This window comes from Phalacrocorax carbo, chromosome 23, assembly GCF_963921805.1.
Source record: "Phalacrocorax carbo chromosome 23, bPhaCar2.1, whole genome shotgun sequence".
Classification (NCBI taxonomy): domain Eukaryota; kingdom Metazoa; phylum Chordata; class Aves; order Suliformes; family Phalacrocoracidae; genus Phalacrocorax; species Phalacrocorax carbo.
Window position 1 is genome coordinate 2303108 of NC_087535.1, and position 27994 is coordinate 2331101.

The 27994-nt window shown below is 57.2% G+C and overlaps 1 protein-coding gene across 1 annotated transcript; it reads left to right on the top strand.

Annotated features, from left to right (window-relative positions):
- Nucleotides 1-404: 404 nt before the first annotated feature.
- SLC6A17 (solute carrier family 6 member 17) lies at nucleotides 405-23593 on the top strand. Its single transcript, XM_064472253.1, has 12 exons — nucleotides 405-635; nucleotides 8397-8804; nucleotides 12251-12408; nucleotides 12703-12829; nucleotides 13537-13718; nucleotides 14811-14921; nucleotides 15930-16171; nucleotides 16862-17054; nucleotides 17423-17615; nucleotides 17807-17966; nucleotides 18515-18677; nucleotides 19094-23593. Exons 2-12 carry the CDS (start codon nucleotides 8519-8521, stop codon nucleotides 19460-19462), a joined length of 2184 nt encoding a protein of 727 aa, XP_064328323.1. The 5' UTR covers nucleotides 405-635; nucleotides 8397-8518; the 3' UTR covers nucleotides 19463-23593.
- Nucleotides 23594-27994: the final 4401 nt, after the last annotated feature.

Here is a 27994-nt window from a genome sequence, read left to right on the forward strand (position 1 = left end):
GCCGCAGCAGGGGGGCACCTCCGGGGCCGCTCTTTTTGCCCAGGGCGGACATCGTAAGCGGGATTTGCTTTTCCCCACAGCACCGGCGGGTGGGGGGGGGGGGGGAGCAAAGCCGAACCCCCCACCCCTCCCCTCCCAGGACTCACTGATTTTTATTTATTTATTTTTTTAACGCAAGAACTCCCCCGGGAGAGGTTCGGGGGGGGTGGCCCGGCACCCCAGCTTTGACGTGCAGCCCTGGTGACTCAAGCCTGCGTCAGGGGCTGCGTGTCCCTTTTTTTTTTTTTTTTTTTTTAATCTTTTTCCCCTTTCTTATTGCTTTTCCTCTTTTTTCCCCCCCCTCCCGGAGCCGAGCGGAGTTACCTCCCCTCCGGAGAAGCGGAGCGGGGCCGGGCCGAGCCCAGCGCGCATCCGCCGAGCGGTGGCTGAGGGCGGGGGGGGAGGACGGGAGGGAAGCGGCCGCCCGGTGCGCAGCCCCCGCCGGTACCGGCGCAGCTTCTCCGCCGCGGAGGCAGCAGCGGCACCCGCGGCCCGGCCCCGCCGCCCCTCCCCGGTACCGGGGCCGGGGAAACCTGCTCAGTCTCTCCCGGGAACGGGTCGCTCTCGCCCTCCCCGGGAGCCGCCGCAGCGCCGAGGTAAGGCTGCTCCCTTCGGCCCCCACCGGCACCCCTCGGGGTGGGGGGGGTGGGGGGGGGTGTCCCGCTCCTGGGGGTCTCCCCGCCTCATCGGGTGCTTTGTTCGCCCCCTCCCCACCGCTGCTGTCGGTGCCTTGTGGGGGGAAGGTGCTCAGGGCTAAGCGGGGTGGGGGGCACACCTAGGTCTGGAGGTAGCAGGCGTGGCCCTAAGGGTGGTGGCATCTAGGGCTGGGGGGGACAGCAAGCGGCTGAAGCCACCGCGAAGAGGCTGGGGGTAGCTGCCGGGGGGGTGGCACTGGCTGCCCGGCTCGGGTTGGTGGGGGGCTCATCCCCTCCGAGCCGCTGCCTGTGGATGGGCAGAAATGCAGCTTCCAGATTGACCTTGACAATAACATTGGGAGAGGGGAAAGCATTGGGCTGCATTGAGTATTTCCTTGCTGGCCCCCGAAGTGTTGGGGGGTTATTTTTCCTTCCCCCACCCCCCTTTTTTTTTTTTTTTAAATGCTGCTCCCTGAACGTGGATGGCTGGTTTTGAGGCAGAAAAATGGGGCTTGGGGTCCTGGTGTCATGCAATTCTCAGTATCGGGTGTGGGGAGTTCTTATTCCCTTCTGTGCGTTTATTGCATCACTGGATGCGCCCAAAGGTGCGTGTTTCGGGCTGGTGTCTTGGCCAGGTGCAGATTTGTATCGCTGTGAGGACGCGGGGCTTAGACCAGCTAAGAATTCTGGTCCCAGCTCTTTGTAAAGGACCCAGAAGGTGAAATCCTTCTGCTTCTCGGATCGTGCCTTGCGTCTGAGGCACCTGAGGTTTGAATCCATCAGGAGCTGATGCAACTATTTCTGGTCTTGGTGGGGAAAAAAAACCTGAAATGCCACAGCAGCTGAGCTATTCTGGGCAGGGCGTAGAGTTTCTTGCGAATATCTCTCTGGAGGTGTTGGGACTAGGTCAAGGAACCTGGATGGTGGTTTGACTGCAGCTCAGCTGCTTGGGAGGGAAATAAAATGTGGGTCTGAGCTGTCCTCCGGGACTAATTGGAGACGGCTCCGCTGAAGTCAATAGGAAGTAAAAGGGTTTGGTTTATGTCTGGAGTGACTCCGCTGCTACTTCAGGCTTGCACAGAGCAGGGAATCTGGACTTACACCAGAGCTGAGCCAGAGTCACGAGGATCAAATTTACCCTAGATCAGGACCTGCGCACAGCCAGACTAAACCGTTGCCTTGGGAGGAGAGGCTCTGATTTTACCCCATCCCGGGTTGCGTTTGGATTTGTTTGTTTACAAACGTAGCAGCAGCAGCTTCATGAATTACAATTGGGAAACGCACAGCTTGTAGAGGGATTTGGATGCTGCCCCTTTTGCTGCCTTTTAGGATGAAGCTGGACTGGTTTTGGGTTCGGTCACTAACGTGGAGTGGGTGAGTTAAGAGGGATCACTGAGATCTAACTGGAAAAATATCATCTGCTGAATCAAACAGAGCCCTGAAGGAATCATATGATGGTTGGCTTTGATACGGTGTCACACTACTGCAGCTGATATATGTTTTCATGCTACTAAATGAGAGATGAAAGGAGACCATATTTGATGAATCAATGGGCTCATACAGTTCGTGACAAACCCGAGTGCCAAGGCTTCCCCTCCTCCAGGGCTGTTGTGTCTGTCTCATGACCCGTCAGCAAAACGGCCCTTTCCGAAGATTTCTTGGCACCTATTGAAGAAAAGAGTCTCTGTAATGTCACAACCTGCCACAGGGCGTAAAAAACCTGAGCTGGGGCGGTGGGAAATGCACCCACCTCTGGGGTGGAGCAGGTGGCGGTGGCTGGGGTAGCCCCACCTCTGCTTGCCTTTATAGGAGCTGGGGGTTATTTATAACATCTGGGCGCTTTTGCTGGCGAAAGCCACTTAGGTAGGTGTAAGACAGAAGCGGAGGCAGCTCTGATTCATCAGCGAACGTGAACCGCTCCTGTGTCATGATGCTAAGGCAGGCCTGAGCGTTTGCACGGCAAGGACACGGTGCAGAGCACCTCCGGCGGGGAAATGCCGGGTGCGTGCCGCTGAGCTGCTCTCAGCCCCCCGTCGGGGCTGGGAGCTTGGTTTCTAGTAAAGTTTCTTGCGGGTGCCCTTGTCCTCAGGCACCCCTGTGCTCTCCCATCTGCTCGCGGCGACCCTGTCCGAAGTCTGTACCTCTCCACACGTGGGTGTAAGGGAGGGAGCACACAGGGCTGCGGCTCGGCTGGTGGGACTGAGTCATCTCCGCCGGGCGGTGAAAGCCTGCCGCTGATTAACAGGGGTCGTTTAAAGAAGGGGAGAGAGGGAGCAGCCCTGTCGAGCCCAGATGGTAAAAACCTTCCCCATGGAGCCAGAAAGGACGAGCAGGGAGAAGCAAGGCCTGGCACTGAATAGCTTTAAGATGGAGGCATCTTGGACTGGCCTTGGCTCGTGGAAGGGAGGTTTGCATGACTGAGGCTGCAGAAAGGTCCTCAGAGCAGGGCTGGGGGGATCAGAGCTGCAATGCTTCTGTGTTGGGCAAAAATCTCTTCTCAGGGCTTTGAAGTGGAGTTTGGATGCTGCTGGGAGGGTCCTGCCCTTGATTTCTCGTGGCTTGTAGGCGTGGGATACCTCCCAGGGGACCCGCTCTGCCAGGGCGATCCCTCTCCCATCCCAGAGGCACTCCTGACCATGGGGAGCGGCAGGGAGGGGCCTGCAGTTGGTTTTCTTGTGATTTGGTCTCAAAGCTGGGATGTGCAACCAGGGCTCCTTCCGTTTGCTGCTTGGCTTTGCAGTGTATGGAGGGATGACGGGAGGGATGCTTGTTCTCCCCCTCTGCCTCTCCTTCCCAGGCGACCTTGGATCCGTCCCTTCCTCTCCCTGCTTAAGTCTCCCCCTCGGCCCTGGGTGCAAGGTTTCCCTGGCCCTGTGTGTGTTGGGGAGGACAGGGAGCTGCAAATCGATGCTCGGATCTTCCAGCCCAAACCTGACAGTGGCCTTCCACCTCCTGCAATCCCTCTGTGCCTCTGGCCCCTTTGCTCTTCCCTCCCTTCTCTGCTCTGTGGCGTAAACTGGACCTTCCCTGGCCTGGTGAGCTGAATGCTTCACCAGGAACATCTTTGTCCTCCCCTTCAGGAGCTGCTGGGATTTGCCTGGAAGCTGAGCGCAGCTGGGTCACAGCTGAAGGAGGAGAGGTGGTGGGGTAGGGAGGGACCAGCAGAGAGCCCCTATGGTTTAAATGTTAATTTTGAATTCACCCAATCTCAGCCTGTGTTTTTTCCTGCCTCAGTTTCCCCTTTATAGACCCAAACAGGGTATAAGTGTAGGATTTGGACACAGGAGAGGAGAAATCTCCCCCCATGCCCATCCTTTGGACCCAGAGCATGTTTGCTGCTGGAGGCTGCTGTAAATCCCCATCTCCTCCCCGCCTGCCTCTGTGCTCCTTGGCTGAAAGCTTTGCTGACACGTTTCTAGCCTGCTTTATTGCTCCCCAGCCGCCTTCCCGAGAAAGCAAGGATGGGCCAAGGCAGGACGCGTGGCTCAGAGCATCCCTCCTTCGCTGAGACATTCGTGATGCTTTGGGCAGGGCTGGGCTGGGGGATGTGGTGCCCTCAGCTCCCAGGGGTCTTCGCTCATCCCAAATAGCAGCTTTTCCCCAGTGGGTGTTTCCATCTCCAGCTGTAATCAATGGGAGCCTCCAGGCAGGGATTAAACCCCCTGGGTGTAGCAAAGCAGGAGCTTATCCATCTCTGCCCCTTCCCTGGATGGGGTGAATCCAGCTTGTACCACAGCAAACCATTGCCATGTGGCTCCGACCCACTGGAGTGGTGGCTCCTGAGCTGTCAGTGCAAAGTTATGGTGGTCGAGGCCACCTCTGTGTCACCTGGACAGGGGGACGTGGGTGGGGGATTGCCGGTTGGTGCAAGCAGGAGCCCTGAGCTCAGCCAGTGGGTCTGGTGTGGGAGCAGGGCTCAGGGAATGGTGGTTGCTTTGCATGGGGGCTGAGGTCCTGCAAGGGGTTAGACATGAAGGCACCTACTGGGGACCATGAAAGTGGGAATCTGGTTCAAGGAGGTACCTGGGGGCACCAAGAGGTGGGGGGATGCAGGAGGTGAGTTATCCCCAGGGGCAACCCAGTGATGCTTTCCCCAACACCCCCCTTCGTAATGCCCTGCGGGATGTTGCTGGCTGCTCTCAAGCGTCCTCTAGAGACAGGGGCACCATCCTCGGCACAAACTGATCCTTTCCCTGGTCCTGCCATGGGAAAAGCCATGGTCCCTCTCCAAGCACTCGCACGGGAGGCATCAGCACGCATTTTACCTGGGAAAGGTGGTTGGTGCAAAGGCACCCCTGGTCCGGCAGCATAAGTGAGGTTATTACAAGCCGTGGGCTCTGAAAGACCCTAATCTGTCTTCTAAAGAGAAAGAAAAAATGCACATTTAAGAAAATTAAGGTCATGAGGACTAAGTAAACAAGCTGAATCTCCATCTGTCAGTGACAAGGGTTTTCTATCTCTCTTCAGCGCAGAAAGCTCCTGGTTGTCAGCTGATCTGCCTTGTCCTTCTTGCAGTACGGTCGTTATTTTTGGCAGATGAATTTTTGATTAAATTCCCTTTTCAATCAAAGAAATTAATGGAAATACCTTTCAGAGATGGGTTTGGACTGTGCTTTCCAGTCTGAGGGGTGCAGGCCTTGGGGCTGATGCAGAATGCTGGGGAAATTAATAAGAAGGGCCCCGCTGAGCTCACTGTTCCCTGGATCGGGTCCCTGTGCCATGTGGGTCGGTGGCTTCGTGCTGGTTCTGGCTGTGCTCGTCTGACAGTGCTGGCAAGGGCTGTGGGTGGCAAAGGTTGGGTGTGCTCACGGCGTCACTGCTGGGAACGGTCCTGTCTCCTCTGGGCAACACCGTCATCACCAGGCTGGGGCTGAGCCACCTGGGAGACAGCAGGACCTGCCCAAGCAAGCCATGGGGACGCATTGACAGCTGTGCCGGGATCAAGATTTGGACCTCTGCTGTGGTTTTCCCCCGCTCTAGTTCAATTTGGATGTTCCTCCCATGGGGAGGAAGACTTGTACCTCTGCTCCTTCACCTTCATCTCATCCTCCAGTGCCATCTCATCCTAATGCCTAGAGAGCCCTTGTCCTAGCCTCAAAGAGCAGCCAAACACCCCTTTTGATCCCTAAATCCTCTGGGAATGTTGCTGTCTTGAGTGTCCTCGAAGGCTCAGAGCCTCGGGGGCTTTGGAGGTGCTTGAAGAACCCTGCTCCTCAAGGGCTGCTGTGTCCTGCTGCCTCTCAGCTCCTAAGGATAACGATGGAGGGGGCCTAAACTGAGGAGGGGGAGAGTTAGAGATCCAGAGAGAGATGTTGTGGGGTCTGCCCTGACCCCATCGCGCTGGCCTGGCTCAGCACCACCTTCCCTGGAGCCAGGCATCTCCCAGGCTTTGCTCCAAGGAGTTGAGCAGTTTGGGTGGCCTCGCCGTGGGGCACTGAGCTCTGGGGGCTCGGCCAGCAGATGCTTGGTCTTCTAGGCTCTATCCCTGATATAAAGAGAGACTTTAGCCCCTGAGGCTGAGTCCTCCTGAAGGTCTGAGTCACCCTCGCTCAGAAGGAGCTTAAGTGGCTGCTGAGCAGACAAGGAGCAGCAAACAACTTGCGGGTGATTCAACCAGGTCTGCACTAATCTATACAGAGCCTGATCCAAAATCGATGGAAATCCCAGTGATTTCTGGATGAGGCCCTTCCCTACCTGTCCGTCCCCATCCCGGATAAGGATGCTCCAGCCCCGGGCACCACGTGCCGGTAATTGCCACGCTTGAGCCATGAGCGGTTTACGTGAATGAACCCTCGCTAGGAAATTAAACATTGCTGGGCCAGGCTTGAAAGAATAATTCAAACGGCTTCTCCGGAGGAGCCGGATCCAGGAAAGATGTGGAGCCGACACGGTTGCCTGGCAACGGATGCAGCCGACAGCCGAAAATAGCTTTTCTAATAGGAACGGGGCCTGGTAAGCGGGGAACTTTCTTCAGGGGTGAAAAATCACCAAGGTGAGGGTGAGGTTTCCTGCTGCCGATGCTTTGCTTCCCTCCCAGGTCGGGACCGCGGCGGGATAGGCTTTGGTGCCTGGGCTGAACCTGCTGCTCTGGAAAGGTTTGGGATTGTGGGCTTTGCTTGGGGCTGAATTGGGTCAAAAAGATGGATGTTTGTCCAAAGGAAAGAAGAGCTGGGGTTGGATCTGGAATAACGTGAGGGAGTTTTCCTTCTGCTCGCCGAGGGGGGGACAGTGGGAGGTCCATCCTGCATCGCCCACCCTGTATCCTGGAAGAGACTGGCTGCCCACACAGAGGCTTGGCTGCCAACAAGGACTGTGCTGATGGGTCGTTTGTGCAATGTCACCTGTAAGCTGGTACCTGGGTCTTGGATGGGCTTTGAACTGAAGGAAAAAGCCCCCGGGGTGAGGGTGAAACAGTGCTGTGGCCAGGCTGGGGTGGGACAGGTCCTTGGGCATGGCACCATCGCTCTTCCAGGGGCTGGTGACCAGCCTGGTGTCCCCTGGGAAGCAGGGATGGAGTGGAGAGAAAAGAAGCAAGTGTGGCCCTTTGGGGGAGTCACTTTTCCAAGAGGTGTTTTTTCTTGTGGGTTTTCTGTGTCTTCTCCCCAGCTGGTGAAACTCAATGGTCCCAGCTGGGGTGGGTGCTGCCAGTCTGACCCCAGTTCTCCCAGTATGGTGAGGAGGGACACGGTCCTTTCCCATGCTGGGGAGCCCCAGCCCAGCAGAAAGGACTTCCCTGATGCCCCCAAGCTTTTTGAGGTGGGGGTGAGCAGTGTGGGGCTGAGCTGGGTTGCGGGCACCCCCTGAAAGGTCTCCGTGGAGGATCGCTCCCACAGCCGAAGGAGTCCCTGGTGCAAACATGTAGCCACCTGTTTGCAAACACACCCTGCCACACAACTCCACTCATCACCACGCTGGCAGTGAACCCACGCCCCCACCCACGCTACCTTCCATGGGTCCAAAAATGACCTTGCCTGTGCCCATCCCTGCCCTGCACCTGTGGGATCTGGTGCCATCGGTTCTGGGAATGAGGCAGTGGGGAAAACTGATGTGACTGTGTGGATGCTGTGGGACTGGTACAGCTCCCCCCGGCCAAGGCTGGCCCATGATGATGTCTGGGAAGGTGCTGGGATCAGGAAGATTGATGGCTTTGCCTCAGCTGCCGCTGTTTTGCAGCCGTTATCTGTTGTAAAGCTGCCTGGGAAAATTTAGCTGCAATCTCCCAGGCTTTTAAGTCAATCCTGATAATGTGCAGGGGTGGAGAGATAGCCCGGACATTTGTCACTGTCCCCCCAGTGCTTCTGAGCTGTCGTGGGGCTGAGGCTGGGCTCTGCCAAGGGGGCAGGAGGGCAGAGCCCTGGCCGGCGCTGGGTGCACCGTCAGTCCTCACCAGTGCTGCTGGCCTGGGAAACAGGGTTGTTGGAGGACAAAAGAGGTGTCATGGCGATGTGATTGGTTCCGTCACTTGTCACCGTCCCCTACAGCCCAGGGAAATTCCCTTCCGTGGGTTGCGGGAGGATCTTCTCCATGAGTGCTGAACTAGGGTGTTGCTCCTGGTCCGTCAGTCATGGAGAAGGGGTTCCTTAGCATCCCCCAGCCCAGAGGGAGGTCCCCAAGGCATGGGGTGATGGAGACCCTTCTCCCCCTTGTGCTGCCGCTCCCACCGGGACACCCATGGGCTAAGACAAAACCAACTCATCCCCTGTTGATGCCTTCCCCACCCAGGGCCTGCTGATGAAGAGGAGGTGAGGCCGGAGCTATAGCTCACACGGGTGCTGTTCCCTGTGGGACACTCATCTTCTCCCCTCACCCCATCCCGCCCCCCGGGGCCGCGTGGAGCCATCCCGATGCCGAAGAACAGCAAGGTGACGCAGCGGGAACACAGCAGCGAGCATGTCACCGAATCGGTGGCCGACTTGCTGGCCCACGAAGAGCCTGTGGACTACAAGTGCAGCGTCCTCAACGTGACGGGGGAGACCTGGGACAAGCAGAAGGATGGAGAGGACGAGCTGGATGCGGAGAACCGGCCAGCATGGAACAGCAAGCTGCAGTACATCCTGGCGCAGATCGGGTACTCCGTGGGGCTGGGCAACGTCTGGCGCTTCCCTTACCTCTGCCAGAAGAATGGAGGAGGTGAGAGATGGGGCAGGGATGGGCTCAGCCCTTGGGGAAGGGGCTGTGGCCCAATCCTGCCTCGCTGCACGTCGGCATGTGGATCCTGGGGAAGGACGGGGGTTATTTGGGCTCTGAAGGAGGAAAGGGGCCGCTAGGAGATGCTCACCACTATGCCTGCATCAGTGCCAAAATGCAGGAACCTCCAGGACAGCCCCTTCCTAAAGGGTGTCTGCCTGCCTGCTCCAAAGTCAAGGCAAATCCCAGGATTTCTCACTGTAGCCCCCAATTCCTGTTGGTGCAATTTGGGAACTAGTAGAGGGGGAAAAAAGAGAGTACACTTCCATTTCCCTGGGACCTGAAGCTGTGTCGGGTAGGCTCCAGCCCCTTCCCAAACCCTTCTTCCAGCCAGCCTGTCCTTCCATCCCACCACACACCCCTCCTTGGGCTTCCAGGAGCAGCCTAGAGGGCCAAGTCTCTTCCAGCAGTGCTGAGACCTGACACCCTTCATAACACCGACGGAAGGGCGGGTTGCTCATCAGTAATCCAAACCCAGCCCTTGAGGCCTCTCCCCAGCAGCACGACAGGGAGCAGCCCCTGCCGAGCAGCACCGAACGAAGCCGGGATCAGCCCAGCTTTCCCCTCTCCCCCTTGCACTCGCCTTGCTCCCGGCGCTGCGCCGTTCGCCATGCCCCCAGCCCCGGAGCTGGCAAGCCTGCAGCGCTCTCAATAATTAAAACATCTCTGGTGTCATCTTCACGATGAGTCATTCTCCCAAACGAAGACCTGTGCAGTCAGCACTTCCCACCCCAGGGCTGCTCGCACCCCCGTCGCCTTCCCGGCTGGGATGGCACACGCTGTGCCCGGCTCCTGCAGCCCGGCATCATCCCAGCCGCTGGCACACTTAGCTCCTGGTGCCCTAGTTTGGGTCCAGGCGAGACGCAGTTTCGGTGCAGCGCAGCTTTGCCCGGTGTGTTCACCGCGTTGCAAAGCCGATGGGGGGGTGTGGGGGGGGGACTCGGCGCAGCCTGGGGTTGCAGCAAGCACGCGCAGGCGTTGCAGGGCTTGGATCCTGCGCTAGCTGCATCGCACGTGCCGGCGTGCGTGTGCGCCGCACGCAGCGGGGAGGGTTGCGTGCGTGCCCCGAAGGAGGTCAGAGGTAAATTCAGGGCTGGGATAGATCGGTATGGCCCTGCTGGCTCTGTTACGCAGCTCTCCGCATCTGGCCTCTGACTTCCAAACAGGTTTTCCCAATGAAATGAGGTTGGGAGCCAGCTCAGACCCAGAGGTTGGCGATCCAGAGTCCTGCTTTTTCTGTAAGCACCTCACTCAGCTGTGCCTCAGTTTCCCCACTGGCAGAGTAGTCAATAACTAACTGTAATTAGCACAATGAATGAAGATTTCTCAGCTTATGCTGAGGTCTCTGCTGCCCTGTATGGTTCCGGGGCTTTAGCCTCGGCTGTCTCAGGTGCCGGCTGACAGGAGGAGCAGCTTCTGTTCCCAGGCTGGGATTCATCCTGGTATGTTCTCTAGCAAACCCGGGGCTGAATTCGCTGTCTGTATGTGGGGAGCATTAAGCATGTGTTTTTAGACAAAAGGCCAGATGGGATGTGAAGTGGGGACGGGGAATTGAACCTACAACAGCCCTGAGACCCGCTGCGCCAGAGGAGGTGGGTGCGCGGGGTTTGAACCTGGCGGCTCGGCCCCGACCTGTGGTGGGACACAGGGGTGCTGAGCCAGGCAGGGCCCAGGACAAGTGGCTGGTTTTAGTTGCTCCTTGCTGTCTTACAACATCTTCCTGCAGCAGGTCTCAAACAAGGCTTTACAAGCTGCCCCAACCGTTGCCCCTATTTTACAGATGGGGAAACTGAGGCAAGGAGCTGGGAACTGGCTTGAGCAGCAGATTGCTGAGCTTTCCTGTGCTTTTTCTTTTCACCAAGTGGCATCATCTCCCCTGTCCTGTGGGGAAGACACTGATTTTCTGCCTCTTCTTCCCACTGTGTTTAACCTTCTTGGCCCCCAGCTGGGGTTCCCACCGGGCTGTAAGGCTGGTGCCAGACAGATAGATGCGGGAGCTGGGGAGTGAGGGACAGACCACTTCTGGGTGTGCTGAGCAGCCCCTGGATGCGGTGGCGGCTGCTCCTTTCTCTCCTGCTCCCCAAACGGGTGTCTGCGGGGGAGAACGGCTGTGTGCTGGTAGCAGGATGGGCTGGAGCCAAATTTCCAGGACTTGGTGTGCCGGGAGCTGGCACCGGCTGGCAGCATCACCCGCCGCGCTTCTGTGCTGGTGCTGCCGAGCGTGGCGATGCACGGGCATGAGCTGCTGCCCATCTTACCAGAGATCACAGGAAGAAAGCCTCCAGAATTGGAGAAATTTGCCTCTGAATCTGTCCACCTGTCTCATGCTCTGTCCGTCCTTAGGTCAAGATGCAGATGCCAAGGATGGCATTGCAGAGATGGGACGCTCGTGGTCCTTCCTGAATTACACTGGGCTCCAGCTCTGCCCTGCTCTCTGCCTCTCCTTTTGTCCTCCTAATTGCCCTGGGCCGCTGCATCTTTATTTATCTCCCCACCTGAACTGCTCCACAGCACTGCTGCTCGGAGCAGCATCAGCTGCCACAGGGGCTAGGGGGTGGTGGCTGTCACTGGGGCGTAACCAGGGCATAAATCCAGCTGGGAATTTGCCCAAAGCAACCGGGCTCTGGCATGTGCCTTTGGATCGCCTGCTGCCCCCCAGGAGTGAGCCACATGCTCCTGAGCCCAGTCCTCGGCCCCTGGCAGGAGGTTGGAGTAATTCATCAGCCGGGTGCTGCAGCGTGAGTCATCGCATCCTTTATGGTCATTTGGTTATGCTTCAGGAACCGCTAATTTCTCTTCGACCTCCTCAATTAGGCAGAGATTAACCGAGTTTCTAATCTGAGCTGTTCCTACCCCTACCGGAGGACCTCGCTCTGTGCCAGGCGGCACACGGTGCAGTGGATGCCGCTGCCGGGGATGTGGGGGTATCTGTGGGGGGTGCGTGCCGTGCAGGGGGCTTGGCTGTGCTCGGACATGCGCGTGCAGGCAGGACCGGGGTGAACAGGAGGGCTTCTGTGTGTCTGAGATGGCCAGGAGTGTGTGCGTGTCCCCATGGGTTGGCTTATGGAGGTGCCTCCTTGTGCGTAGGGTGATGTTCCTGTATGGATGCAGTGTGTCTTTAGGTGTGTTGGGATCTAACCCACGCGTCCCCACGCTGGCAGGGGATGTTGCACCCTTCTCTTCCACGCGCATGTGTTTGTTCCTCTCCGTGACCATCTTCTCTGCTGCCCAAGCACTGATCTGCATTCCCTGATCCATTGCAAATGAACCGATGGACCAGGCAGAGCCTGTCCCAGCTCTGCCCTGCCTGTCCATCCCTGTCTGTCCATCTTCGGCTGCATGAGAGCAGGCAGAGATGGGACCATGATGAGCTTCCTCTCCTCTGCCAGGTGCCTACCTGGTCCCGTACCTGGTCCTGCTCATCATCATCGGGCTCCCCCTCTTCTTCCTGGAGCTGGCGGTGGGGCAGCGGATCCGCCGGGGCAGCATTGGCGTCTGGAATTACATCTGTCCTCGCCTGGGGGGCATCGGCTATGCCAGCTGCCTCGTGAGTGCACCCATGGGTCCCCTCAGACCCCCACCTTGGGGTGCGTGGGACAGCTTTGCAAGCTGCAAAGTTGGGGGGTGGCCTAGAAGCAAATCTTGAGGGGTCCTGTGCGGAGGTTCGAGAGGTCAAGGGGAGTTTTTCCAGCTCCACCTGTGGGTTTAGGGCTGGGTGGGAATGGGCCATCCCCTGATGCCAACAGCCCTGCTCCCCCCGGGTCGCAGCCCAGCGGGAGGTGTGTTGGGGACAGTGTCACTGCCCTGTGGTTTCATACCGTGTCCTCCTTCCTCCCCCCAGGTCTGTTTTTTTGTCGGCCTCTATTACAACGTCATCATTGGCTGGAGCATCTTTTACTTCTTTAAGTCCTTCCAGTACCCTCTTCCCTGGAGCGAGTGCCCCATCGTGAAAAACGGCTCGGTGGCCGGTAAGGGACGGCCGCTGGTGCGGGGCACAGCTCGGCTGGGAGGGAGCAGCTCCCAGGGAAGGGGGGCTGTGGGACACTGGGGACCCCCAACACCTGTAGCTATCACAGGATGGGGACACCAGAGGTTGAGGTGTCTCCCGGGGCACTGGGTCCTCTCCGGTCCTGCTGCCTTGATCATATGGAGGTGTTTCCCTTGGGTTGGAGGAGTCTCTCCCATGCTCTCCCTGGGGGTCTGTCCCCACTGATGGGATCTGATGCTAGTTTGGGGATCTGGAGCTTGGGTGTCCAGGCTGCCTTGGTGCCTGGGGCCAGGGTCTGACCCAGGACCATGGAGGGAGGCAGTGAGAGCCAGGCAGGGCTCACCTGGCTACTCTGTCAGTGCCCAGCTAAGATGCCGATGGAACTAATGGTGTTTATTAGTATCTGAGCATCTCCTTGGGGTATTCTGGGAGGTTTTATAGCAAATGCAAATGTCTCTCCCTGTCCTTAACATCTTATTTTCACTTTTCAATGGCTTTATGTCCTGTCTTTTCTTTTTCTTGCTAAAAATGAGCCCCATTAATTCCCACCCCTTAGCTCCCACGGGTGCCTGCCTTCCCTGGCTGGCTCCAGCAGGTCTTTGACATTAATTGGTGTTCATCCCCTAAAAGATGGTGGGTGCCTCTCCTCTAGCCCCCTCAAGCTCTCCTGCCTCTGCTTGGTTGTAGTTGTGGAGACTGAATGTGAGAGGAGCTCGGCCACCACCTACTTCTGGTACCGGGAGACCCTGGACATCTCCAACTCCATCTCGGAGAGCGGAGGGCTCAACTGGAAGATGACCCTGTGTCTGCTGGTGGCCTGGAGCCTTGTTGGCTTGGCCATGATCAAAGGCATCCAGTCCTCGGGGAAGGTGGGTATCGGTGGCCACCTGAGCCTGGCTGGGGTGTGTCCTCGAGGCAGAAACCTCCTGTCTGGACCATGCTCTCCTGCCCTGATCTGGGGTGGCTGGAGGATGCTGTGTCCCCTGGGGGATGCTCACACCCACTCCAGAGTTGGGGCCATCTCTGGGGAGATCCAGAATACGATCAAAAGTGGGTGTGGGGAAGAAGTTTAGTCCAGCTGACACCTGCAGCAATGGCCCAGGGCTGAGCCACATCAGGCTAGCCAAATTGCCTGCCCAGCCCCTGCATTTGGGGGCCGACAAGTCTCTGATCCCGTGGTGCATGCCGTCTTGATGGATGCTTGTAGGATGTAGGGGTGAGAGCTAAGCCCGCCTTCATGGGGGGAGCACCAGGACTGCACCAGGAGAAGCAGAGCAGGGAGGAACAGAAAGCTGTGGGAGAGGGATGCCATTAGCTTGCAGAGGCCGATGACATTTCAAGCAAGGCTGTGTAAGGAGGGGGGTCAGATGCAGAAGGGTATGGTGTCCTGGGACACTTGAACATCCCTGTCTCCAGGTGTTCTCTGCAAAACATCTGGTGCATTAGCAGGTAGCAGAGGGTGATGAGACCCCTGCCCCGCGGCTCCGAGCGTGGCGGGGTGGGAGTGAGCTGCAGGAGCAGGGCCACGGCAGCAGGATGAAGCCCTGTCCACATCTGCTGATCGGGGCGCTGGGAACATGCCCTGTGCTGGGAAGCAGCCGGGGCTGCCTGCAGCCCTTGGCAGGTGCTGGGGGGAAGGGGTGGGGTGGGGATGCAGAGCTATCCTTCCCTTGGGCTCCCCCGGGCACCAGCAGTTTGTGTTTCAGGAATTTTCTGAGCCAACACTGGCATCTTTGCATTCAGCAGATTTTTTTCTCTTCAGTGTGTCCAAGCACTTTGCAAATCCACCTCAGCTTCAGCACTTGTAGCGTCCTGCGCTGCCTGAGGAGCAGACCTCGTTTGGGGGAGGGTAACCCTCCCTCCTCACCCCTGTTGAGCTGTCCTTGGGTTGGATGGGGAGGCGGCTGAGCTCAGCGGACAGTAAACGACATTGTCCCCCGGTTGGATCCCTCTTGCCCTAGGTGATGTACTTCAGCTCGCTCTTCCCCTACGTGGTGCTCGTTTGCTTCTTGGTGCGGGGACTTCTGCTGCGTGGGGCGGTGGATGGGATCATGCACATGTTCACACCCAAGGTAAGAGTCTCCAAGCCCAGCTGACTCCAAGCAGGTTCTCATCCCGGCTGGCCGCTCCCTATTTTCCCGTATGCTCCCTACCCCAAAAACCAGCCCAAACTACTTCCGAGATCCTGATACATGATGAGGATGAGCCAGCAGCACCCTGAATAAGGGGTATGACCAGAACAGCCGAGAACCTCGCAGACTCGCCGCCCTAGAGCTGCTCTGAGCCTTAGCACCACTCCTGTCACCTTTGGGTGCCCGGATGCCAGCATGGGCGTGTGGGGGGTGCCTGAGGCGATATATTTAAAGACTTAATAGGAAGATGCTGGCTGGCAGCAAAACCTCTGCTGGTGGTATGCATCCATTAATTAGCCAGCTAATTAATTAATTAAGCAGAGATGTAGATGAATCAGCTCAGCCGGCGAGGTTGTTAGAAGATATTAATTATGATCTCTTGATGAATGGTGCTCGGAGGCCTCCCACCTGCAGCTCTGGCTCACGGGAGAGGCAGGATGTGGCTGGGGGGACAGGAGGTTAAACAAACCTGGCAGCCAAGACATTTGATTTCACCTCCGAGGCGCTCTGGAGGCAGGAGATGGCTGGAGGAGGATGGAGACCCATTGCTGGGTGGCACGTGGCTCCCTTGGGTGGGGAGATGCGGATGCCAGCTCTCCAGGGCAGCTGGGTGATCTGGGAAGCAGTGGGGCTTTGCACTGGGAGATCAGACACACAGCTTAGGCTCTGGGGCAGATGGAGCACCCATAGACATGGCCAGGTCAAATCTTTGCCTGCCCTTCTCCATGCCTCGGTTTTCCCCACTGTGGGAAAGAGAAGAAGGACCTATGAGTGCTGGGTAACGCAATTATTTGATCTACCAATTGTGGTTGATCAAAGCATGCCCATGGTTGTTCCAAAACCAGCCCGGGTTGTAGGTACCTCAGCCTTTTAATTTAGCTCTGGCTCCTTGGGGTGAGTTGTGAGGCCACCAAAACACCTAACTACTACTTCTGTCTCCCCTCCAAGCTGGACAAGATGCTAGACCCCCAGGTGTGGCGGGAGGCAGCTACGCAGGTTTTCTTTGCTTTGGGCTTGGGCTTCGGAGGAGTCATCGCCTTCTCCAGCTACAACAAGCAGGACAACAACTGCCACTTTGATGCCACGCTCGTCTCCTTCATCAACTTCTTCACGTCTGTCCTGGCCACCCTGGTTGTGTTTGCTGTGCTGGGCTTCAAGGCCAACATCATGAATGAGAAATGCGTGGTGGAGTAAGATTTGCTTTTTCTCTGGGCTGGGCAGGTCTTTGCTAATCCTGGTTGTGGTGGGTCTGGAGGCAATAGAGTAAGTGGTCTGGAGGTGGGTGATGCTGTGCTTTGGTGGGCCCAAGTGCCTGATGGTCAAGACCTGTATCTCCAGAGATGTCCCATTGTAGCTGAGGGAGTTGGGTATTCAGCAACTCCAGCCTAAGATCCAGCCCTAAGATGGGCTCTTAGTCTGCAAATTGGGAGTAAATCCAACATGTCTAGTCAGATCATCTGGGTTTCCCAGTTTCCACTGATCGTAGGGTGCATTTGTCTGCAAGGTTAGGGGAGCTGTTGTGCAACAGCAGCTGGAGGAAGGTGAATTTGTGTACCTAGTATTATCTGTAGACAGTAAGCTGCATCCATAAAAATCCAGGCCATGCAGTGTGGAGACCCAGAGCAGGAGATAGACCTGAGAAGGAAGTGTGAAGAGCCCAGTGCCTGGTGGGCCCCCATCTGCATCCTCTGTCATGTGGCCTAACGCAATGTTTACTTACTCCTTGGGAAAGTGCAAAGAGGTTCTCCGACTGAGATCTGGATAACGTGACCCAAGGAGGTTCATCCTGTCTGGGCCAAAGGGTTTGCATGGTCAGGCCCCAGCATCCACCCTGGGAGGAAGGGGACATCTCTGGGTGACCAGGCTCTGCTCTCCCTTAGGAACGCTGAGAAGATCTTGGGCTACCTGAACACCAACGTGCTGAGCCATGACCTCATCCCACCCCACGTGAACTTCTCCCACCTCACTGCCAAGGACTACAATGAGATGTACAGGGTGATCATGACAGTGAAGGAGGGGCATTTCAAAGAACTGGGCTTGGACGCCTGCCTGTTGGAGGACGAACTCAACAAGGTACCTGGTGGCACTCCTAGTAGGACCAGACGGTCACCTACCCCATTGCCTCTCCCTGATAGGAGCTGCTCTGCTTGTGTCACTCTTGGCACATGGATCTGGAAAACCTATTTTTAGAGACCCTCCAGGGAAAGGGATTCCCTGTCCCTGGGGTCTTCCCCAGCATACAGTGGTCCTTCCTGGGGTGGGGTCTGCCCATAGCAAATCTAGCAGGGTCATCACCACTTCCAGGCTGGAGTACCAGACTGGATTCTTCTTTCCTTGAAGAGCAGTGGTTTGGTGAGAGAGACCTGAGGCATGCAGGGACTTGCAGGCTGTGCCCGTGATATGTTTCTTCTCAACTTTTGGTCCTCTCTCCTCCTGAACAGTCGGTGCAAGGAACTGGCCTGGCCTTCATTGCCTTCACAGAAGCCATGACCCATTTCCCAGCCTCACCGTTTTGGTCTGTCATGTTCTTCCTGATGCTGATAAACCTGGGGCTGGGGAGCATGATCGGGACCATGTCAGGCATCACTACGCCCATCATCGACACCTTCAAGGTGCGGAAGGAAGTGTTCACAGGTGAGGTCTTTTCTCCTGCAACCTCCTGGGGAAGGGGTAGAGGGTCCCCTTTGCCCTGGGGAGTCACTCCAGAAGAGCGTGGACGTAGTGGATGTGTACTGAGCTCTGCTAATGCAGGGAACGGACCTTGTAGTGGAGGCCTTGGTTCCCCTTGGGGTGCTCTGCTCACCATGCCCGTTTGCTCCCCACAGTTGGTTCCTGCATCTTTGCCTTCGTGGTGGGACTGATCTTTGTGCAGCGTTCTGGGAATTACTTTGTCACCATGTTTGACGATTATTCAGCCACGTTGCCGCTCACGGTTGTGGTCATCCTGGAGAACATCGCTGTGGCCTGGATTTATGGCACCAAGAAGTAAGGCATTTGTGCAACAAAATGAATTACTGTGCTGTAACTCCTGGCCAAAACCACCCCCTCCTTCCGCTCTTTTCCATATGACTTTCCTGAGGAGGCCAGCTCTGATGGAGCAAATGCTCCAGGGGCAGCTACCTCACAGAGGCAGGAACTCAGTTCGCTGTGTTCCCCTTGCCCTGCCTTAGGTGTAACCCAGCTCCAGGGGCAGGTCCTGGGTTGTCTACTGTTGGTTGTGGTGCTCTGTCACTTGTGATTTTGTCTGAGGTTTCCAGGTCTTTCTGGAAGAGGACCTTGTTCCCCCCAGTGCCTGTTCTTGTTGTTCCTAAGTTGGCCAGAGCAAAGGAGGGTCCGGCTAATGCTCAAATGACCTTTTCCTTAGGAGGATCCCAACCAGTCCTACAGGCTTGAGGGACACTGAGATGCTTGCCTGGATCAGCTGGGTGGTTCTTCAGGCTCTACCTTGAGCATAGTTGACAACAGGGGCTCCTGGGAGGTATTTTCTCACTTGAAGGTGGGAACAGCATGGTTCCATCTCTTCTTCTTGGCAGGTTCATGCAGGAGCTGACGGAAATGCTGGGTTTCCGGCCCTATCAGTTCTACTACTACACCTGGAAGTACGTCTCTCCCATCTGCATGGCCGTGCTCATGACCGCCAGCATCATCCAGCTGGGAGTCAGCCCCCCAGGCTACAGTGCGTGGATCAGAGAGGAGGTGAGCACAGCTCCCTTCCCCAGAGCCATGTCCACCCCAGGTCCAGGCTGAGCCGGGAGCAGCTGAGAGCTGCAGACTACCCTGCTCCTCACAGGTCTGCTTGTTTCTCCTCCCCTCTCCTGCTGGGAGACATCCTGCCTGTGGCCGCTCATCCCCTGCAAGCAATCAGGTTTGTCCATGCTGCCCAGAAGTCTCCAGCCAGCTCTGAAGTTTGAGCTTGGGTTTTGGTTTGCTGTGTGCAGGACCATGTCCTTTTCCTTGATTTGAACCCACCTCCTGATAGCTTCATGTGATGCCCCTGAGGCTGAAGTCTGGCAGGAGGCAGCAGGAATTGCCTCGCGCGTAGGAGACATTGCACCTGGTGTGCATCACCTTTGCTGTAACAGCCCCTTGATACTAATATCTGTCTCTTTCAGGCTGCAGAAAAGTTCCTTTTCTACCCAACCTGGGCCATGGCTATCCTCATCTCTCTGATCATCCTGGCATCCCTCCCTCTGCCTCTGGTCTTTATCCTCCGGCAGTTCCACCTCGTGTCGGATGGCTCCAACGCCCTCTCTGTCACCTACAAGAAGGGCCGGATGATGAAGGACATCTCCAATTTGGAAGACAATGATGAGACCCGCTTCATCCTGAGCAAAGTGCCCAGCGAGACCCCGTCCCCCATGCCCACGCACCGTTCCTACCTGGGTCCTGGGAGCAACTCCCCCATGGAAATGAGCAGTGCCCCCAACGGACGATACGGGAGTGGGTACCTACTGGCCAGCACCCCTGAATCCGAACTGTGATGGTTGCCTGCCGACCACCCCCACCGGGAGAGGAGGTCACTGGGGAGTGGATCCTGGCTGTCCAGGCAACAGGAAAATTTAATTAATAACGAAGATGAAGAAGAAACCCCTCTTAAAATTGTAACCAAAAGCAGCCATTTCTAAGATGACATCTGGAAGATGGGATTGCGGGAGGGGCAGGACTCCTCCGACAACCCTCGGCTGAAAGGCAGCATCCCCCGGGCTTGCCTTTGGGGAAGGGAGGAGGAACAAGAGACGCTGCAATCTTTCCAAGAGTTGTTCTCCATGCAGCTCAAATCTGAAGCAAAGAATCTCTCTTTTCTAAGCAGCTGATGGTTGGAAAAAGGACCTGGTGTCAGGTGGAAAGTCAACCGTGCTTCCTCCTGTAACCCAGCGCTCTTCCCTCCCCATCTGTTGTCGTTTAGGTGGGAGGAGTCATGGCCTTATTCCAACGAGCACAATTAACCATCGATGTTCATAGCACAAAAAGGTGCTGTTGTTGTCACCATCGTTGTTGTTGTTGTATCTCCTGTAGGTTTTTATAGCTGTGGACACACCCAAACAACCCCCAAACTTTGACCAGGGTTGGCAGGGAGCAGCGCAGGGCTGGCTGAGGCGTTGCAACGTGTGAGACAGTGGATGGTGGATCCTTGGTATCTGTTTTGTTACCACCAGCACAGGGACAGCGTCTGTGGGTTGTTCTGAGACACAGACATGTCACGTCCGTGGGATGAAGTGGTCAGCATGCTCCGTGGTCAGGCGGTGGTTGTGCTGAGTGGCAGGAGGACCTCTGAAGTGAGGGCGATTTGGATGTGTAAGCGTGTGCGGGGTCTGGGTAGGGTTACCCTGATGGGGGCCAAGAGCGCTCTCCTGGAATTATTCCTGACATGTGGGATGCTCTGCTGAACCAAAATCCCTGCCGTTGTGATTGTTTTCTCTTGCCACTTGCTTTAAATGTCCCAGAGGGACAAGCAGAGAAGCTGTGGGGCGTCCAGTCCTGGTTTAGCTCTCAGGAAACCACCCCCTGGCTTACCTCCCTTGCACCCACCAGCTGAGGTGAGCTGGACAGTGATTATCTCTGGACATATGTCCTCATTTCTCATAGCTTTGAGCCAGGGGGTCTGCATTGCCTCCTATTGCATCTTCATGGGGGCTCACCAGCCTTCGGATGGGGGTAACCAGCTCTTGGGGACAGCAAGGGTCTGCTGAGCAGCAGCAGTGCCAGGTCCCACTGTCCCTGCTAGCCCTTGATCCAGGCTGGTGAGCCCTCGTTAGAGCCCAGGAGCCTCTATCACGCCCGCCCATGTTATCTGGGGACCAGATTAATGTGACCTTATGTTGTTTCTCCCCACGCTATCTAGGAAAGGTTGGGATCTCCCAGCTCAGAGTGTCTCCCGCTGGGACTGAGGGTCATTTGCTTGACTCCTATATGTAGCTGAGCATTTCTGGCAAGGGTACCAGTGTTGCGTGGCATCTTCCTCCTTTCCCCATGGGGACAAGGGCACAGCAGCCTGCTTGCAGCCTCTTTCCCTCTTAGCTCATTGTTACAGCCTCCTAAAGCCAAGGCAGCTCCTCATCCTTGGTCCTGCTGAGCTTAGGTCATGCATGATGGAATTTCAAGCCAGGCTGAAGGCCAAGTTTTTGGGTGTTTGCTCACGAGCCCTTCCCTCCTTCGCTCTCCTGTCAATGGGTTTTCTTCCACCTTGATTCTTCTTTCAGCTGGGAGGTGAAGGCAGAAAGTACCTGGTCCATTCAGTACATCCTTGACTTCTCAGCATCGCTGGGGCCGGGAGGTCCCCCACAGTGACATTTCTCTTGTGGGTTGTGATCCTTTGTTTATAGTCCCTCTCCATGGGCTTGGCTGGTGACCTGGAGACTCTTCCTGGACAATTAGCACAGGCCTGCCATTAGCCACTTTTCCAGGGGTCAATGGAGGCATGGACTGAAACAAAGCTCTCAGTCTTTGATGGCTCTGAGAAGCACCAGCCCCGTGTGGTCAGGATCGGTCATGCTCTTGTCTCTCCTCCAGCAGTCCCCCCTTCACCATCTCCCCTGCCTGTGCAGAGGGACATAGAAATATCCCCACCCCATCATCTCCAGATGGGAAAAGCACAAGAGCCATGGCATCTTCCCAACATTAGGCAAGACGTTCCCTCCCATCTCTTATTTCTCCCTCCATCCCCAGTTTCCTCCACCCAGCCAGCAAAGCAGAGGATGAGCCAAATCGTTGCCCAACACCACCTTCCTGATGCCCCTGAGCCCGGGGGCCGGATTCCCACCATAGCTCCCATGGAGTTAACGGAGCAGGACACCTCCTGTAGCCAAAGCGCTTAGTCCCATCTGCTCCCATGGCGTGATGCTCCTCGAACCCTGGGGGGAAGGATCCGGCCCTCCGTCTCTCCCATCGCCATTCCCAAACCAGCCAGGGAGGTGTTCGCTTTCCTCCTCTCTTCTTGCAGCGTCACTAAGAGACAAAGTCAATAAGAAGGTAACAAAAAAAAAAGCTATGTTATATATATAAAATATATACAGAGAGAGGAGATGGAATAATAACCTAGAGATTCTCTATTTCTATTGTATATTTATTCTGTAAATGTCACTGTAAATGCTGTTAAATGACAAAACATATTCCAAAGTGGCCCGTGACATATTTTCATTCCCAGTGCTGTACAGATCAATTCTCATTGTATATCGGGACATATTTTTACCTTTTTATTTCTCGTTCGTGGTGGGTGGCCGTCCCCCGCCCAGCCCCCGGGGGTCCAGCTGCCCTGGGGATCCAGCAGAGAGGAGGAGGAAGAGGAGGGACGACACCTTTATTTTTATCCGTGGAAATAACTGTATTTCTTTGTGGCATTTGCTCGGTGTTAGACACAGGGTGTTGGGGGGTGTGCGTGCGTTAAATTTTAAGTGATCCGTGTCGTCGCCGTGTGAGCGTGCGCGTGTTTGTCCGTAGATGCCGTGCGTGGGGGTGTGCGCGTGTATGTGTGCGCGGATGTGTTTTGTTTAGGATTCACTTCTCGCTGTACTCGGTCACTTTTGGAGCCTGTGTTGGGGGTTTCTCCCGCTCGCCGGGGCAGGCTCTCCCTCCACGCACCTTCTTGGGCTCCCGGGCTACGGATCGGGCCTACCCACAGTGGCTTTTAGCCCTGGAAATCACTCTTTTCCCTCTTTTTCTCCACAGAGGCACAGGGAATAGCTACTAGTTGTGAGCACAGGCACTTTTCGGTTTTCCTCCAGGCAGTGAGAGAAAGAGGGGGGAACCGCTGCCGATATTCCTCTCCCCCCACATCAGCTCCCAGCCTGGATCCTGTTGCTTGGAGCAGGGCAGTGTCCCTGGCTGGGGGACAAGTTGGTGCTGGGTAGATCAGGAGGGGTCAAAACTCTGTCCCCTCTCTGGGGACCGAGCTGGGGAGGGGTGACGTGGGTCTGGAGAGGGGTTGGCTGGTGCCGAGGGCAGGAAGGAGCTTTGCAGGGGGGTGCCCACCCCGTGACGGCAGTGCTGCGGGTCCAAGGGTGCCTGCGGTCACCATAGGGCTGGAGCTGGGGTGCTCTGACCCCGAGCATCGGGCTCTGCTGCTGGTGCCGTGGGTGGGGGCTGGAGATCCTTGGCCTTGGTGCAAAGCAGAGGGGATGGCTGGAGCTGGCCATACTCTGCTGATTTGCACCGTCCCCAGGTGTCCCGTGGCCCCTTCCCCTCAATAATTCCTCTGAAACAGCCCCTGCTTCACCTCCTGGCCCCCACCCAGACCCTGGCAGGTCACGTTAAACCCCAGCACCTCCCTGGAGCAACTCCCACTGCCGTCCTCCTGTCCCCCACCCTTCCCCGAGCCTGGGTCGCACTGGCAGGAGTGGGGAGCCGGGCCAGGTGGCCGGGGTGGGGGGCGCACGGCACGGCCCGGGCCGAGCCACGGCAGCACGCGGGATGCGGCCGCTTCGCCTGCGGCCAAGCACAGCGCTGGCGAAAGCCTCCTGTACAGGTAAAAGCACAGATCTTGTAGTAACTTGTCCCATGTATCCTCGTAGCCGGTGTATTTACCACGCGTGCTGTGCCGGCCGGACTCCTCGGCAGTCGAGAGAAACCCTGTTACAGCTGTAATGGAGTCTGATTAAAAGTCTCTTCTTACCAAATCTCTTCTCACCAAGTCTTTTCTCTGCCTCTCTTTCCTTTCTCAGGGTGGGGTTTGGGGTCTCTCTGAGGTTTGGAGTTGCAGGCAGCTAAAGCAATGGGCATTGGGGCTGCCAGCACCCATGGGCACCCATGACTCTCTCCTTTCCTGTCGTGTCACCCCTGTCATCCTTCTGTCTCCCTTCATCCCCTGACTCCCTCCCTCCGCCCACCGTCAGCCCTGGTAAGGGGCTTGCTCAGGGCACGGCTGCCTGCAGGTGCTTCAGGAGCATCGTGGATGTGATCTTCCAGCCTGGACCAGTTCAACCAGTACGCGCTGGCTTTACAGGGCACACGGACTGGTGAGGCGCAGCATCTGCTCCTCTGTGCAATGCCCTGAGAACATTGCTGGTGGCTTATCCTGACCACTGAGGGTACTGGGAGTCTGGACACCCTCCCTGGAGAAGGACCAGAGTTTTCTATCAGCCCCGGATGACTTCAGCTGCCAGATATTAGCTCAGTAACAGGCCTGGTGGGGAGCAGAGCTGCTGCTTCCCTTCCTTCCTGTCTTTTGTAGCTTGTTTGGCTTCTCCAGGGCTGATCCAGCCCCGGGGAGCATGAGGAAGGGGGAAGGAAAAGAGGATGGATGGGACCAGCTGAGATCTGCCAGCACTGGGGATGCCATTGGGGTACCACTGCGGCTGCGAACCGAACTCGTCCCCCTGCGGTGGCAGCCACGTAGGAGGAGGGCAGGTGTCCTGAGCACCTCTGCATCATCTGGAGATGTCAGGCTAGGACTGGGGCGAGCTTCTGCAACTGCGGCTGGAGGAGCGGCACTGCCCGCGGTGGAGGCAGGAGGTGGCTCAGGGTTATCTTTGCCCAGAGTCCGTCCGGGACCTGGCTCTGGGGATAAACATTCCCTGGGTGGTGATGAGAAGAAGAGGACAGGTAGGGCAGCTCCGACCCCAGCGCAGCCCCTGTCTGTGGGAGCACAGGAAATGCTCCCAGCTCCTCCTCATCCTCAGTGAGGTGGCACAGAGGGGGATGCAGGATTATGGGGCCATCGCCCATCAAGCCTGGCTCAGGGTGGTGCCCAGGGCTCTGCGGTACCCACTTGTGCTCACTGCTGGAATGAGCTGTCTGGCCTCAGCCTGCCCCTGTGCCCCCACTGCTGTGTGCACGGGGTGCCTCTGGGCTTGGGAAGAGACTCAGACCCCAAACCCAGTGAGATGACGTGTGTCCCCGCTGCTGTGATGCTTGTCCCTCCCCACCATGGAGGGACCTTGGTTTATCTCTTTTTCTTCTCCCAGCGGCTCTGCGGCTGCTTTGGGATTGCAGCTATTGTATGGGTCTGGGTGAGTGGCTGCTGTGGAAAAGCCCAGTGACAGGGGGGCGAGTGGGGCAGGATTCAGCTCCAGCCACCCCGCAGGGGGCTGAGATGGGTCTGGGGGGCCCAGAAACCCCCAGCTCCCAGTGCCAGGGGCTCCCTGCAAAACCAGTGAATGAAGCAAACTGAAAAGGGTGATTCTGACCCTCATGGAGCTAGAACAAAGACTCAGGGAAATGGGCCCACATGTAAAACTTAAGCCAGATACACGCTTTTAAAAGAAAATATTGAATTTCTCATGACAGTGAGGCAGGGAGCCTGCGGCTCCTGGTAGGAGGGGAAGGCTGGTGCTGGCAGATGGAGGGCTGGTTTTTGGGTGTCCCATCTCAAAACAGCTCTGGACCAGGGTACGGACGCACGGTGGAGCTGCTGACAGCAACATCTTGCCGTGATTCCCCGAGCACATCAGGAAGAAAAACGGAGACAGTTGTCCTGACTCTTAAAGACGGGGAAACCGAGGCACGGCACCAGCTCATAAACCGTTCCTGGTCATTCCCAAGGCAGGCAATCCCCACCACCATCCCCGCTCCAGCCCAGCCTCCTCCCGCTCCCAGATTGCTTTTATGGAGCAAAATTGCATCAGCGCCGCCGTGGATGGAGCCAGATTCGCCGCTGGACAGAGACACCCTCCGCTGCCTGGATTTTTTCCTTGCCTGGGCTCCAGCCTGTGTTGCAGGACCCACAAGATGGCACTGTGTGACAGCAGCACGGGGACTCTGCCACCCGTGTCCTCGGGAGAAATTTGGGGTGCAGGCCCTACCTGGGGGTCAGGGGATGAGCTAGCTTCCCTTCCAGGCAGAGGTCGCAGAGGGATGGGGCTGCAAGCTCTGTCCGTGCAACCTGTGCGGCCCAAATATCCGTGCTCAGCTGGCGACGAGCAATTTTAGCTGAAAAATTCACCCGGCTGAGGCAGACGGCAGAGATGAACCTTGCCCGCAGCTTGCGACAGCCTCTTTGGGAAGACCCACCTCCAAGAGAGTGTCCTGAAAGGTTGCCTGGGCCTTGTGTCCTGGGGCGCTGCTCTTGCGGCGTCGTGACCCTGCGGTGCCGTGGGTGGGTGAGATGGGCAATAGACCTCTCCCACCAAAAGCACGAAGGGAAGAGGGCAGAGACTTTGTTTGGAGCATCTAGGGGTTGCTGAGGTCAATGTATCTTTTTATTAACAGAATCCTGGGTTGGAAGGACCTGGAGAGGTTGGTTTTGTCCATCTCTACCCCAAAGCAGGATCATTTCTCCTTAAGTGAGCCGCAGTCCACCTTCCTCCTCAGTTCCTCCAGGGATGGAGACATTGCGTGGTCCCAGCATGTCCCCAACCCCTCCTTTAGGTCACACAGCCCTCCGAGCATCCCGTGGCCTGTCGTGCTGGTCTCTGAGCATTGAGCTGGGGACGTGTCCGATGTGCTGGGCCACGGGCAGGGCTCAGACCGCTGTGCTGGGTCGGGGGAGAGACAGTGCAGAGGCCAGTGGGAAGGACCCAAAGACCTCTTACCACATCCTCAGGACCCACCCAAGGGCTGTGGCTTTCCAGGTTGGAGCTGATCCTCCTCAAGATCTTCTAGGTCCTGCTCAGTGTTCCATCATTCACCTGGATGTTATCTGAGATGCCTTCAGCCTCACAGGAGGTCCCTGCAGAAGTGACTCTTGCTCCAAAAAGGCCCTTATTCATCAAGCTCTTTCTATTTTCTCTCTTTCTCTCTCTCTTTTTTTCTTTTTTTTCATGGACATTAAAAATCTGAAGGCATATTTAGAGAGCAGACAGCTTTGGGCGGGTGTTGCTGGCTAAAAGATCTCTTCCTTCCCCAGATACAACTCATTTGTCTGCCTGGCCACCTCCTCCCACCCCAGGAACGGTCGCGCCTGGGTGCATGAAGACCTATCTGGGATGAAAGTCGCCGGATAAAATATTAGCATCAGGTCGCAGCATTCCTTCCTCCTGGCCAAACTCACATTACCGATGATGAGGAGCTGAGCCGCGATGCCTGGCCGGTGATGCAAGGCTTGATTTTTTTTCCAGCACGGTTTTCCCTCGGGCTCCGCGCTCTCCCGCTGGTGCAGCCCCGGGTGGTTTGGGTGTGGAGCTACGCCAGCCTCCACCCGCTCAGGATCCGGCCCTGGAAGCTGTCGAGTTGCAGTTACAGTTGGAGCAGGGCTTTCTTGGTGGTAAGATTTTTTTCTCAGCGCGGCTCATGCCTCTTGGCTTTTTGGGTGGAGCGTTTGCCCCAGCCCCAATGCCCCCGGTAAGGGGGTGATCGTGTCACTGAGGGGACAGACCTGGGCAGGGGGTGAGGGGGGGGCGTAGGGCCCTGGGGGAGGGACGCTCCACAGAGCTCAGGGAGGTGCAGAGAGGGATGCTGCAGTGGGGCAGCACCCCCCACCCACTGTCCCCTTGTCCTGCACCATGGACCCCCGTATCTAAGTGCCGACCCCCTGGCTCAGCCCCCGCCCCCCCAACAGGCCTGTGCTGGGCTTGGGTGCCACCTATGACCCCAAGGCACCTGCCTGTATCCCCTGCCCCCCCAGCCCCAGCACTAGCAGTGCCAGCGCAGCAGTAAACAGCACTAGCAGGACTGGGTCCTTCAGGTCTTGGTGACAGGCTTGTCCCCCGGGGCACTGCAGCTCTTCACCTCCTCCCCAGCTCCAGGAGAGGGGGCTGAGCATCACCAGCACCCTGGGGGGGTGTAAGAGCGCCCCAGGGAAGGGGGTTTAGGGGAAGGGCCCTAGGGCTGGGGTGGTTGGTACCCTGAGTCCCAGCCTCAGCATCCACGGGTGCAGCTCTGGGGAAGGGGCATCTTTCACGCAGGAGCCAAAACAGGACAGAGGGATGCTCGGGGAGGGTCGTGGGAGGGAAGGAGGGCCAGGTCTTGCCAGCAGCCACCCAGCTCCCCACTGGCCACGGACCCGCACTCGGGGTCGGTCTCTCCTGACCTCTCGGTGAGCGAGGGATTGCGAGCCAGGGAGGGATGGGATCTGCTCGAGCCTCTGCCAAGAGCTGGCTCCAGATCCGCAGGCAGCTCTGGGCTGCACTTCCCCTCCGGCG